General features: G+C 55.4%; 1 protein-coding gene across 1 annotated transcript; it reads left to right on the forward strand.

Annotated features, from left to right (window-relative positions):
- Positions 1–215: 215 nt before the first annotated feature.
- Positions 216–12723, forward strand: RSPO1 (R-spondin 1). Its single transcript, XM_028114051.1, has 5 exons — positions 216–309; positions 9016–9207; positions 11200–11349; positions 11609–11797; positions 12563–12723. Exons 1-5 carry the CDS (start codon positions 216–218, stop codon positions 12721–12723), a joined length of 786 nt encoding a protein of 261 aa, XP_027969852.1.
- Positions 12724–13687: the final 964 nt, after the last annotated feature.

The following is a 13687-nucleotide window of genomic DNA, read 5'->3' on the forward strand; positions in this document are numbered from 1 at the left end:
GAAAGCTCTCTGGACCTCCCAATGGGCTGATGAAGAAGTGGGCTCCCCACACCCTCTCTGTCCCCAACTAAGATTATGGTGGATTTGGGATACGGCCCAGGCCTGGGCCTCGTGCTGCTGACCCAGCCCCGCAGGCATTAGCAAGAGCCCTGTGCTGTCCACCCCCTCCCCAGAGACCACCCCTCCTACCAGGGGACTGGAGCTGGCAAGTGACTATGCGGCTTGGGCTGTGTGTGGTGGCCCTGGTTCTGAGCTGGATGCATCTCGTTGCCGGCAGCCGGGGGATCAAGGGGAAGAGGCAGAGGCGGAGTGAGTAATGGAGTGGGGCTGGACCACCCCTGGCCTTGGGAGCGGGAGGGGGCCGCCTGGGGACTAGAGGGCCATCAGTGGTTTCATTCTGTGATGACCATTGCAGATTCTACTTTGTCTATTACAATTGCGTAGATTACTCAAGAGATTATCCTGTTTGTGGATTATCCGGTGTGTGGATTAATTTGTTGAGATTACCCACTCTGTAGATTACCCACTTTGTCTATTTTCCCCTTTGTAGACTCTGCTATCTAGATTAACCTCTCTCTTGTGAGGATCCAGTGTGTGGATTATGCCCTTTGACATAACACCAGCTTTGTGTGGTATCCATGGAGATGTGTCCCCCTGCTGCTGTGGCCCCAGCCCCAGGGTGTTTGGCCCCCTCCTCACGGACAGGAGTTCACGGCTCTTTTCTTTGGGTCTTGGCTGAAGTGCAGCCCCCAGTAGCCCCTTGGGGCCAGGAACCCTACTCAGCTTGGGCAACAGCTTTCCCTGCCAAGATCCCCGGGGGCAGAGACAGCAGAGTAGGGAGGCTCGTGAGACTGTCCACTCCTGTGGTTTTTCACTCTGCGCGGTAGGATTCAGGGAGCTGCGCTGGGGGCAGAAGGGGAGGCAGTGGGAAGGAGTCTGGCCCCACTCCCCGTCCAACCAGAGTGCCTCACTCTTTCCTGTTTTCGGCAAGATTTCATGTAAGATGTCACTGGAAGGAGGGGTTCTCACAGTTTTAAAAAAAAATGCATTCTCTTAATGTACAGATAGGCCTAAGGACACCCTGTCGATACTGGAACCCAATTCCCGTGAGTCCCGTCTTCCTAAAAACGAGCTTGATGGAGCTCACGATGAACCTGTCCCCACAGAATCCCATTCCAGGCAGCCCTGAGAGCGCTGGGGCCTCAGCCAGGCTCCTGTGATGGGGATGGGGGATCCGAACCTGCCCAGTACGGATGGGAGTGGCCACTCCTGGGGCTAGGGAGTGGGAGGGGGCCTCTGGTACAGACCCCAAGGCCTCTCTCCCTTTCAGCGTCCCCCATCAGGGATGTCATGCTCCTCTGACGTGTAGCACGAGCACCTCTTGCTTCACTCTGAGGCCTTCAGACCGAGGCCCACCCGGAAAGGTCGAAAGGCAGCGGAGTTTGTTGGGTCTTGACCGACAGGGCCAAGGCCAGAACCCAGCCCAGGGAGAGAAGCTCAGAGAATTGGTGAAGCTGAAAATCCCTGGCTTAACACACAATTAGAGACGGTTAGGTTTAATCAGCAGCGAGGCCTTGATTTTCCTTGCTGCTCATCTGTTGCGGCCGGTATTTTGGACTCCACGGGCCCGATGCAGTTTAGCGGTCTGTAACCAGTCTCCTCTGTTTCCGAGAGGAGAGAGAGAGCACGCGAGCGAACGAGAGGGGCCACTCATGCTTGTGCAACGCACACTAGTGGTCACACTTCCACTCACAGGCAGAGCCACACACCCCCCTCCCTAAGCCAGGGGTCGAAGATCGGGGTTCAAGTCTGTTGTACTGAAAACAGCAACAACAGAGGACTGGCCTGAGCATCGGAAAGGCCCGGCCCCCTCGACAGCCAGGCGACGGCAGCAGTTTGACGGGTCCACTTATGAGGCAGCCCCCGGTAACAGCCCTGGCAGTGGGAACCCTGTTCTTATTACCAAGTGGTGTGAGTGACAAACGTCCCTCAGAGTGACATGTGAGGGTGGAGAAAGACTTCAGGGTGCAGTGAGGACCCAGAGAGGGATGAGGGTAGATGTTGCTGGACGACGCTTGTTGAATAGAAACCATAAAGCTGCCAGGGCCATTGTAAAGGGGTATATTAAAGCCTATGGGAGATTTTATTTCTGTGTATAAATTGGTTGGGAACCCTTTATAAAATATCAAGCTCTGTCTAGACTTCGGGATGCATGTCGTCGTTATATGAACCATGTGGCCCTAGGGTTTCCAGGGAGTGGGGAGGGAAGAAGGAGGCCCACGAAGCGGTGTGTGGCTCCTCAGACCTTGCAGCCACGGGGAGGGGGCGGGGGGCAGTGGGGAGCCAGCATGCGGAGGTAGGCTGGCTGTGCGGATGAGCGTCAGGTCTGTCCACTCTGTCTGCCATCCGGAACTGCAAGTCGGTAGGACTGTCAGAAGACACCAGATAGAGCTGTGATCGGGAGGCATACACCAGTTTTGAGTCCAGAAATGGCTGATCTCAGGCCTGGGTGATGGTCTCCCTGCACGGAGGGGGTGAAATTGAGCAAAGCACTCTGGAACCCTGGCAGAGCAACTTCCTCCTCTCCCATTCACTGAGGACCCATCCCCTCCCCGAGCCCTCTCTTCACTCACTCAGCCTCTTGTCTCCTCGCTGGCCCTCACCTGCTCTCCTGAATGTTTTCCTGCCTGGGATTTCCTGTTCCTCAGGGTGCCCACCTTTATTCACTACTCCTGGCATTGAGTACTCCTTCCGCTTACTGAGACCCTTCTCCTATGTGATTCCTGGGCCCCTTACTCAAGTCCTGCCCCCGTGAAGCCCTCGTTCCTTCACTGAAGCCCGACTCCCCCATCCGACCCCCTCCAGACTTTGTGGGGAAGTGAGATCAGGGGAGCCTTCCTGGAGGAGGTGACTTTAGTTCTGAGGCTTGAAGGAGTTCGTCAGGCTCAGGAGGTGGCAGAGAATGTTCCGGGAGGAAGGACCAACTTGAGCAAAGGCACAGAGGTGTGCAATAGTGTGATGTGTCCAGACAAACAAAAATAGTTCTATATAGCTGCGGGGTAGTGTTGAGAGATGAGGCGGATAGGATCAGCTCACGGAAGCTTTTTAGGCCAGGTGGAGAAGTTAATAAGACCAGATGGGTCTCAATTCTGCTGGTGATAGGGAGGCATGGATGGACTTTAGGCAGGGGTGTTTTGGTTTTAGGAACATCAATTTGCAAGCGTTTTACACAAGAATGGATGAAGGAGCCTAAGAAGCCCCTGGGGAATGGAGGGGAGCACAGCCTTGCCTTCCTGGCCTGACTGAAGTGGGCTTCACTGAAGACTTGGGGGAGGGGGAGCAGAGCTGTGTGAGCGGGGGTTTTGTGAAGAGGTTGGGAAGCAGGCTCCAGGACCTCTCCAAGGGCCCTCCACTTCACCCAGCCCACCCAGCCTCCACAATGAGGCTATAGCCCTACAAGGCTGCCTCCCCTGCGCACCTCCCTACATCATAGGCATAGGAACCTTGCATGTGGTGAATCTGGCCACGCCCTTCCGAGGTCCCCTTCCCTGCCAGTAGCATAAAGCCCTGTTTTCCATTCTGTGAATGCACTAGGATGTTCAGTGCCTCAGAGCCTTTGCACAGGCTGTTCCTTCTGTGTGGCGCACCCTCTTCACCTAGCCAGCTGGGTAAGGGAGTGCCTTCCATTACTCATCCACTTACACGGTGTGAGCCAGTCCTGCTTGCCGCATCCCTGGGTGGGCCTTTGTTTATACCTCAGCTTTAGCTCTAGGTCCCCAGCTCCTAGCACTTCTGGGAACGTGTTAGGTGTGCAGTAAATGTCTATGGAATGAACGAGCCTCTGTTTTTCCCTTTGAATCATTATGCACCCCCCAATGCCCACCATCTTCCTTGGACTCCATTTCCCACACACAGAGTCCCCTCCCTGTGGCTGTCTAGCACCCCACTGCCCATGCATCTGTATCACTAAGCTGAGAACACCCTTGGGTTCCTATCCTTCTTGACCAGCATCCCTTTCCTCATTGAACTGACCCCTGCCCATCACTGAACCCCTCTCCTCCTTGATAAGCTCTCCTTCCTCTTCCTGAGCCCCCAAACTTCATGGAGCTCAATTCCCTTTGTCCCTGTCTCAAGCCTCAGGGCCAGTCTTACCACCTGAGCTCTGCATTGCCACTCTCCTGTATCCTTGGGTCTTGGCTCCATCAGTTCACCCACCCTCGGAGTCTCAGAGGCTCATGATCACAGCCCCTGCTCCCAGCTGCTCTCCCCTCTCTATCTATGTTTTCCGATGCTCTCTGGCCCTCTCCTCCCTTTACCTCCACCTCCACCCCTCCCACCCACTTCCCATCCCCCACTCCACCAGAACTGCTCCTGTTGGGGTCAGCCAGTCGGTCACCTCCCTGTGCCAGCCGTGGTCTCTCCCCAGCTGTCCCTGCACATCTCCCCCTTTGCAACGTTGTTCCTGTGCCCACTCTCCCTCAGCGACCCACCCCCACCCCAGGATTCCTTCTCAGATTCTCTCCGAGCCCCTCCTCCACGCTGACCTGTTGAGTGGGTGTTGACCCACTGCTCAGCCTCTGCCTCGGGATGACTCCCACTCGCATGATTTAACCACTGATGACCATGGTTTCCACAGATGGATCCCTGGGTTCTCTCCCCTGCTCCACAGCTGATTTCTTGAATGAGATGGCTCTCCTTCCTCTACTCCTCGACCACTGCCCTCTGCCCTCTGCCCCCATCAGGGGCGCTATTGCTGCCTCCTTGCCTGACACCTCAGCAGCATTGGCATGGTGACCCCTCTCTGCCCTGCCCAGTGCTCTCTGCTCTTGGCTTTCATATTCACTGTGCTTTTGAATGGCCTTTCTTTTTTCTGCCCTTCCCTTAAATGCCTGGTTCCTTTGCTCACTCCCTTGACCCACTGTCCTTGCTGTCTCGTGGACCCCCATGCCTTTATGACTGTTTTCATGTTAAGGACTCCACATTGCAGTCTCTAGGCAAAATGTTTCTCTTGAGTTCCAGACCCACAGGTTCAACTGCCTAATAGACACCTTCCCCCGGATGTCCCACAGGAGCCACAACCTCAACACAACACATCTAAAACCTGACTACTCATCATTCCTCCACCCAAACCTGCTCCTCCTCCTGTGCTCCCCTTTCGGTGAAGGGCCAAGGGCAACCCTGTCACACAAGCCCAACACCTTGGAGTCACCCTCAGCTTGTGCATTCCCCAGCCCTCTGTCCCAGGTCCAGCCCACCACCTGGTTTTATTGATTCTCCCACCTGAGTATCTCACCTGTGTCCACTCCTTGGCATCTTCTCAGTTCAGCCCTGTCTCTTCGAGCTTGAGGCATCTTCTTGCCTTCAGACTTGCCGTCCCTGAAGCCCATTCTCCATATCACAGAATGATCCTGACCATGTCTCTGATTTTAAAGCCCCCAGTAATTCTTCACTGCCTTCACAATGTCCAAACTCCTTTGTACAGAGTCAAGACCCTTCTTCATCTTGGTCTGCCTCCCTCTCCAGCTTCATGTTTAACCACTCCCTCCATGCTCCCCCCCAAGTTGGTTCCAGACCCCTAGTGCTCCATGCTTTCTCTTGCTTTGTCATTGAGAGATTTGAAGAGAAATGCACACAGAGATGAGTTGTTGGTTGAATGGGAGGTGGGCAGCAGGATTCTGAGAAGGCCTTTTGCAAATCTGTCATTAACAAAAGCGACAAGGATGGAATCCATAAGCATGGGAACATAGCTATCTGGCTGGCAAATGGGACGCCGGGATCAATTCAGTTATTGAAACCAAGGCAAGAATAGAGGGAACATTCATTTCATTTCTTTTTTTTTTTTAAAGATTTTATTTATTTGAGAGAGAGAGACAGCGAGAGAGGGAACACAAGCAGGGGGAGTGGGAGAGGGAGAAGCAGGCTTCCCGCTGAGCAGGGAGCCCGATGTGGGGCTTGATCCCAGGACCCTGGGATCCTGACCTGAGCCGAAGGCAGACGTTAATGACTGAGCCACCCAGCTGTCCCCCCCTTTTTTTTAAAAAAAGATTTTTTAAATTTTTATTTGGGAACATTCATTTCAACAATGAATTCAGTAAAAACCTTGAATAATAGAGGATATAGTAGCTTCGAAGTAGAAGTAGTACCTAAAATCTACAGTAACTTATTAATTTGTAATACAGCCAAATAAAGGCCCAAAGTGGAAAAATAAACCAAAGGGCTCCCTCATAATGCCAAATGCAACATTTGAGTATTTTTGTTCTTAGAAGAACTAAACCAAGAACAATATTAATTTTTAGGGGCACCTGGGTGGCTCAGTCGTTAAGTGTCTGCCTTCGGCTCAGGTCATGATCCCAGGGTCCTGGGATGGAGCCCCGCATCCGGCTCCCTGCTCGGCAGGAAGCCTGCTTCTGAATCCTCTGCCACTCCCCCTGCTTGTGTTCCCTCTCTTGCTGTGTCTCTCTCTGTCAAATAAATAAATAAAATCTTAAAAAAAACAATATTAATTTTTTAATGTATTGATTAATTAACACTGGCTCTATACAAATCAATTCTATATTAAAAAAAAATCAGTCTACCTGTACTTCTGGTCTCCACATCCCCTCGTGTGATCCTGCCCTTGGCCTTCCTAAACTTTGTTCCCTCTGCCTGGCACACATGCTGGCTGCGAAGCCTCGTTCAAGTCATTTAACATCTCCATGTCCTCCTCTGTAAAAACGAGACTTACAAACTAAGAACCGCGCCTGCTTCGTGGATTGTAACGATTAAGTAAGTGAAAGCGTGAGGAGCCCTGGGAACAGAGTAAGCGCGCCACATTTAGGAGACAGCAGCCACTACCATGGTCCTGGTCATCGTTCTATGGCTGTTTGTTCCTGACTCTTCCCCTTCTGCTCACCTTCTTAACTCTTGCTCATTCCTGTTCTGAAATCAGGGATCACTCCTGCAGCAGGTCACTTCTCCCAGCGGTCCTGTAGAGAGGACATCCTCACGTCCATTTCCAGTGGTGGGAAAGGAGGCGCACGAGACGCTGTGTTTTGCCCCGGGGCACGGGTCCAGCCCGAGCCTGGGGTCCACTATGCTGCGTGATCCCCTGCCATCCATTCCGATCCCCCCCGGCGCTCAGCTCCCAGCCTGCATCTCCGGCTCCTCACTTCATGCTTGCTCCTAAGTGGCTCACAAACCTCTCTTTGTGTTACCTTCTCCACTTGCCTCTCTTCCCGTGGGATGGACCTCGTTTGGCGACCGGCCCCACTGTTCCACCACCTACCCTAGCACTCACCCTAGGCTCCTCCCTCCTGTCGGTCTCCTTTGCCAGATTCTCTCAAATCTTCTTCTGTCCACCTCCAACCGAGCAGAATTTTGTTTAAGACGTTTCTCATCTTTCTCACCTGGATGATCTGGTCAGCTTCCTTCCAAATGGTCCTTCGGCCTGGTCTCCATCCAGGCTGCCAGCGGAACCTTCCAACGTGTACATCAGCCCGGGTCCCACACCTTGGCCAATAGCTTCCAACTATCTAAAAAGTATTCATAAAATAAATAAATAAATAAAAATAGCCAGTAGTCAGAACGTTCCCAAGGAAAACGCTGCAAAACAAGGGTTCTTTGGCCAAAATATTTGGGAAATAAAACTTCCCCTGTCCCCCTTTTAGGGAGTCAGTCTGCACAGGAGCGTAATAAGGGTTGAAGAAGCCCTGTGGTAAGGAATCCTCTTTAGGCCTGTCGGACCCAGTGGTTCTGTCTTCCCTGACGGAGTTGCCTTTCCTCCACAACCTCTGATGAACATCTAGGGGAAAGTGTGTTCCAGGAATGCTCTTTGGGAAACACTGCCTGGCAGGGTCAAGTTCAGGTTCCTTAGCATGATTGCCTTTCACCATTCCCCTCCCCACCCCTGCTGCACCCCAAGTCATCTGCAGTTCCCTTTGGGTTCTTTTCTACCTCTGTGGGCCTGCTCCTAGAAGGACCCTCATCTCTACTTTGTGGTGGACAAATCTCTACTAATTCTTCAAGAGTTGGCCCAAAAGGCACCTTCTTCGTGACTCCTTCCCCTCTCTTCTTTTTGGGTTCACTATTGCTAGGCCTTGCGGCTTGTCAGCATTTGCCTGTTTGCAGGTCTGTCACCGCCGAGAGATCAGTTTGGAGTGGTCAGGTGAGCCTCCCTCCATGTCCCCAGCGCCCACCTGGCACAGGGTACTTGGGAGGGGCGTGGGGAGTATTGGTTAAACAAGTGGCATCAAAGGGTTGAGACCCTGTGCTGGGGCTGGAGATCACACTGCCTCAAAGAATGGCCAGTGTTTCCCAACCTCAGCATCATTGACATTTTGAGCCAGACAACTTGTTGTGGCCCCCCCACCCCATGCATTGTAGGATGTTTAGGGGCATCCCTGGCCTATCTCCCCTAGATGCCAGCAACAACCCCCTCCCCAGTGTGACAATCAGAAGTGTCTCTAGACTTTGCCAAATACCCCCTGGGGAGCAAAATCGTCTCTGGTTGAGACCACTGTTCCCCACCTCCCACCTACTGTTCCCGCTGTTCCCTGTTCCAGTTTTCCTGTCTCTGAGCAGACGATCTTTTTCTCAGATAGTTTAACCCGTTGTCCTTCTTGACCTTAAAACTTTCTCATGGATAAAAAATCCCCTTCTTCCACGCCTGAGGCTGAGCTTTTCTTCCTCTGGGGAGGGGCAGGGCAGGTTCCAGGAAAAGCGCAGCTTCAGTAGCTCCTCAGGAAATGGCCGAGCCAGCCTGGAGAGTGAGCCTGTGTTGTACCTGGAGCTGGGGAGACATTTGGGGGGGGGGGGCCTCTTGCTTCGGGCATCTGTGCCAGTTCTCCTGGGAGATGATGCTGGGAGGTTTGTCAAGCAGCTTTTTGAGAAGCTGTCATCCTGGCCTGTACTTTCTGAACAGCACATTCGTTGTGTGCGAAGAAACTCCAGTCTCCTCACCTCCCACCCTTGTGGGAGCCTGGGAAAGCGGGAGGTCTCTCCTACAGCCGCCTTCTCACCCCTGTTCCACCCTTGCAGTCAGTGCCGAGGGGAGCCAGGCCTGTGCCAAAGGTTGTGAGCTCTGCTCTGAGGTCAACGGCTGCCTCAAGTGCTCGCCCAAGCTGTTCATCCTGCTGGAGAGGAACGACATTCGCCAGGTGGGCGTCTGCTTGCCTTCCTGCCCGCCTGGATACTTCGATGCCCGCAACCCCGACATGAACAAGTGCATCAGTGAGTGCGGGGAGGGCTGGAAAAGGCTCTGGACACTGGGGGAGGGTGCTTTGAATTGTTGCGGGCAGGCAAGAGGAGTAGAGGGGACACAGAGGAGGGGAGATGAGGCTCCTGATTCAAGTACCCAGCTGCCAGCCCCACGTCTCAGAGAGTCCATCCGCCTTTCCAGCTCCACGCGTCCATATCAGAGCCGTATCTCCCTCCTCTAAACCTGCACTCCCGCAGTGTCCTGGGCCACTCACGCCATCCACCTGAGAGCCAGCCTGTCATTCATGTCCTCTCCCATCCATCTAATGACCAAACCGTGCCTGCTGCTTTTCCTTTCCATCCTCATGGCTATAGTCTCTCCTGGACCATCCCAATAGCCTGCTTCTCTGTCCTCCAGCACTCATCCGGTTCCCTTGAGCCCTCCCTCCATGCTGCAGCCAGAAAGATGCTTCTGAAACATGTGTCCTGTCCCATCACACTTCTGCTTGAAAACCACCCCAGCTCCCCGGACCGCAGGGAAAATCCGAGCCCCTCTCAGCCTGTCCACTCCCCGCCCCCCACCCCTGTGCCCAGGTCTTCCTGCTGGCTGGGCGCGGCTCTCCCACAGCGGCTGCAGTTCCACGTGCTCTAAGGCATGTGCTGCCCCACCTCTGTTCAGACTCACTGTGACATACTGGGGGACAGGCAGGGAACCCACTTCCGGTGAACAATGCCGGTGCCCCTCCCGTTTGCTCAGAGCTTTGGAGATTAGAACGCATTTCCAGATCGCGTATCAGTTGAGTCTCACAACAGCCTTTGGAGGGAGATGCGACCTAAGTGACAGGAGCCCTATTTGGGGGCTGACAACAGTGAGGCTGCCAGGGGAAATGGCTGACCCGAGATCGGCCTTGGGTTCTAATCTCTACTGCTTCTTTCTCGTTGGATAACTTCAGGTGTGTTGCAGCCTCTCAAAACCTCATCTCTAAGATGAGAGTGCTAGTTTTCACCCCCTAGGGCTGTCGCCAGGGGCATATGGAAAGCCCTTAGTGTCCGGCGCTCGACACACGGTAGTGGCTGTCCTTACCATATGTCACCTGCCACCAGACCCAGGGCCCTGAGCAAGAGAGGAGGGAGGAGGCGAGACGAAGAAGCCACAGAGCCCAGGAGGCACAGAGGAGGGGTCTGGTGCGGTAGGGTGGGGAGCTTTTGAGGATGGAAGGGGGACCCCGGGGCTGCCCTCTTGGTCCTCAGGGTATTTGGGGTAGGAATGCCTGGCTGTGTCAGCTCCTGTGAAACTGGCAGCCCAAGCCTCAGGTGCCAGAGGCTGGGAGGAAGTCAGCCCTGCCCACGGTCTGGGAAGGGAGAGGTTGTGAAAGACTCTGCTTGCTCCCAGCCGAGGCCCTGGGACCCTCCCTCCCCCACTTCCCCAGAGGAGGGAGAGATGGCTGGAGGGGATCAGGGAGGGACCCAGGAGTCCAACCAAGGTCGTTCCTGGAACTGGGCCTCGCAGAGGGAGAGGAATTTGCCCTGGGATCTCTCCTCCCCGCTCCAAGCAGATTTTTTTCTCAGGGCAGGAGGGGAACCAGGGTTTGGGGTGTTGTGGATGCCCAGCAATGGGGAGAGGAAACCACACAGCCATGAGCGGGCGTCATGGCATCCCTCAGTTCAACTCTGATTAGGTGGCCCTCTGGGGTGCCATGACATGCCGGGACCCTTCTGTCTCCCCGCCCAGGAATCCCAGAGGGTCCCACCCTCCTCCTCTGAAACCAGCTCCCTTGGGCCTCGCCTCGGTTCCAGGGCCTGGGATTGGATTTGGGGTGGCGTTGGCTGGCCGGCCCGGCCAGCCCTGAAGAGTGGCCACTTTGGCTCCCTCTGCCCACTCTGTCCTTGCCTTCCCTCCCAGGATTCTCCTGTGGTCATGGCAGGTCCAGGCCAGGGTCTTGCCCTTGGGGGGAGGTGCCCTCAGGTGGGGGACTTTGGGAACGGGGGATGAGCCAGAGGCCCCCAATCTGGCCCTCTCCTCAGAGTGCAAGATTGAGCACTGTGAGGCCTGCTTCAGCCACAACTTCTGCACCAAGTGTAAGGAGAACTTGTACCTGCACAAGGGCCGCTGCTATCCGGCCTGTCCTGAGGGCTCGGCGCCGGCGAACGGCACCATGGAGTGCAGCAGTCCTGGTGAGTCTGTGGGGGGGGATGGGGCGTGGAGGCAGGGGAGGGACAGAGAGAGCCAGCTTACCTCCCACCCGCACCCCCTCCCCCGACCACCCTGTGGGGTTCGTCCCAGGGCTTTTCTGCCCTCTGGACTAAAGAGGCCTCCAGCCTCAGGCTCAGGCAGAGAGCAGGTGGGAAGGGCTCCCCTGGGGCATTCTGGGGTACCCAGGGGTGACCCCCCTCCTCCCCTTCTTTCTCCCCCTCTTCCCTCCCTTCCTGCCAGCACAATGTGAAATGAGTGAGTGGTCCTTGTGGGGGCCGTGCTCCAAGAAGAAGAGGCTCTGTGGCTTCCGGAGGGGCTCTGAGGAGCGGACTCGAAGGGTGCTCCATGCCCCTGGTGGGGACCACGCCATCTGCTCTGACACCAAGGAGACCCGCAGGTGCACAGTGCGGAGGACGCCCTGTCCCGAGGGTGAGCTGCGGCCTCTGCCTCCCCCGGGGCTGGGAGTCAGGGACAGCCATGGAGGTCTGACCACTTCTGCCTCCTGGCTGTCACCCCGGAAAGGGCCGCAGGCCAGGGCCAGACAGGAACCCCCAACTCAAGACGCCATGCTGGGGGAACCAGTGCTGGGTGCTGGCAGAGAGCAGTCCCCAGAACTGTGTGGTGGGAGTTGGAAGCTTCAGTGTCTGTGTCCTCCAGTTGCCCCATTTCCTCTGAACTGGCAGATGTTGGCATTGGAAGGACCCTCAGAGGTCAGATGGGGCTGCGGAGGGGGGTGCTAAGACCCAGGGAGGTGTAGTGATGTGACCAAGGCCACACAGCCTGTAGTTGGCAATGATGCGGCAGCTACCCCGAGAGGCAGTGGAGTGGGGCAGAGGAGCTCGGTCTGTCCTGCTTGTCCTGAGAGCTGCGCCAAACATCTTAGCCCATTGGGGTCCAAGGTCTGAGAGATGCACAAGGAAGAGGAGGGTGTTTGGTTCATCGAGGGATGGGGGGCGAAAGGCTCCTCGGACCCCCGGCTCCGTACGCATGTTGCAGGGTCCCCTGAAGTGGCCACTAGTCAGAAGAGGCTTTGAGGGGGACCCCCACTGCCAAAAGGCAGAGACTCCAACCCCCCCCCCGCCCCCTGCCCAGCTTCCTCCCCACTCCCCTCCTAGAGCCCTGGGCCATGCCTGGGGCCTCCTTACTTTGCTGCAGGACATCCTTTGTTGACTCTTCCCGCTGTTGGGATTGCAGGACAGAAGAGGAGGAAAGGGGGCCGGGGGGAGAACGCCAACAGGAACCTGAGCAGGAAGGAGAGCAAGGAGGTGGGTGCCGGCGCTCGGAGACGCAAGGGCCAGCAACAGTCGCAGCACCAAGGGACAGTGGGGCCGGTCACACCTGCGGGGCCCACCTAGGGACATTCATCACCTCCAGGCCCTCGCAGAAAGAGTCCAGCGCTGCTCTGTGTGATGGAAGCTTTACCGAACTGGAGCGCTGGGGGCAAAGTGTGCACACACTCTCCATACATATATGGACACACAGACACACACACACAGGGCCCATGTCCAAACATGCAACCAACATACATGCGTGTGCGCGCGTGCGTGCGCGCACACACACACACACACACACACACACACACACACACACAAAACCAAGGCCACCGGAAGACACTTCTCTCTTGGACATCACTGCATGAACAGGGTGGGGAGGTGGAGGGGTCACCTTTGCCTGGCAGAGGGCCCAGTGGAACAGACTTGGTTTGAGATGCTCCCAAGGGATATGTCAGAGGGACCATTTCCCAGCGTCCAAGCCCAAACAGAGTGGAGCCTTCTGGAGGAGCCGATAGGATCTGCCCGGTGTGGCAGACAGGAACCAAAGCTTGAGGACTGTTCAGCATTTTCAGCTGTGTGACTTTATCATTGGAGAGTATTGTTTCACACCCATGATCCATATCAGGGCTGCCCCGACTCTGAAAACTGCTTTCAGGTTTATTTCAAATTAAAAACAAAACCAAATGACAACGGTAGCCACAGGCACCACATTCCTTCACAGGGTGCAGGGATTCGTGGGGTATGTGGGAGCAGACGGGACAGGGCTGAATTTCCAGAGACCCTCCCTAATGGCCTCCTGGACAGAGGGTCCAGAGCAGGAAAAAAACTTCGAGGATACTCTGAGGGTGATACCCAGCTTCTCTACAGCCTTGTTACTCAGAGTGTGGTCTGTGGACCAGCATCCACGTTCTCACCGGGCAGCTTTTTAGAAGGGAGAGTCTCAGGTCCCATCCCAGACCTGATGAACCAGAGTCTGCATTATAACGAGGTCCCGGGTGACGGGCATGCACATTCAAGTTTAAGAAGCTCTGCTCTGATCACCTCT

This window comes from Eumetopias jubatus, unplaced genomic scaffold, assembly GCF_037043125.1.
Source record: "Eumetopias jubatus isolate StellerSeaLion01/CBP00866 unplaced genomic scaffold, mEumJub1_p1.0 scaffold_4, whole genome shotgun sequence".
Classification (NCBI taxonomy): Eukaryota; Metazoa; Chordata; class Mammalia; order Carnivora; family Otariidae; genus Eumetopias; species Eumetopias jubatus.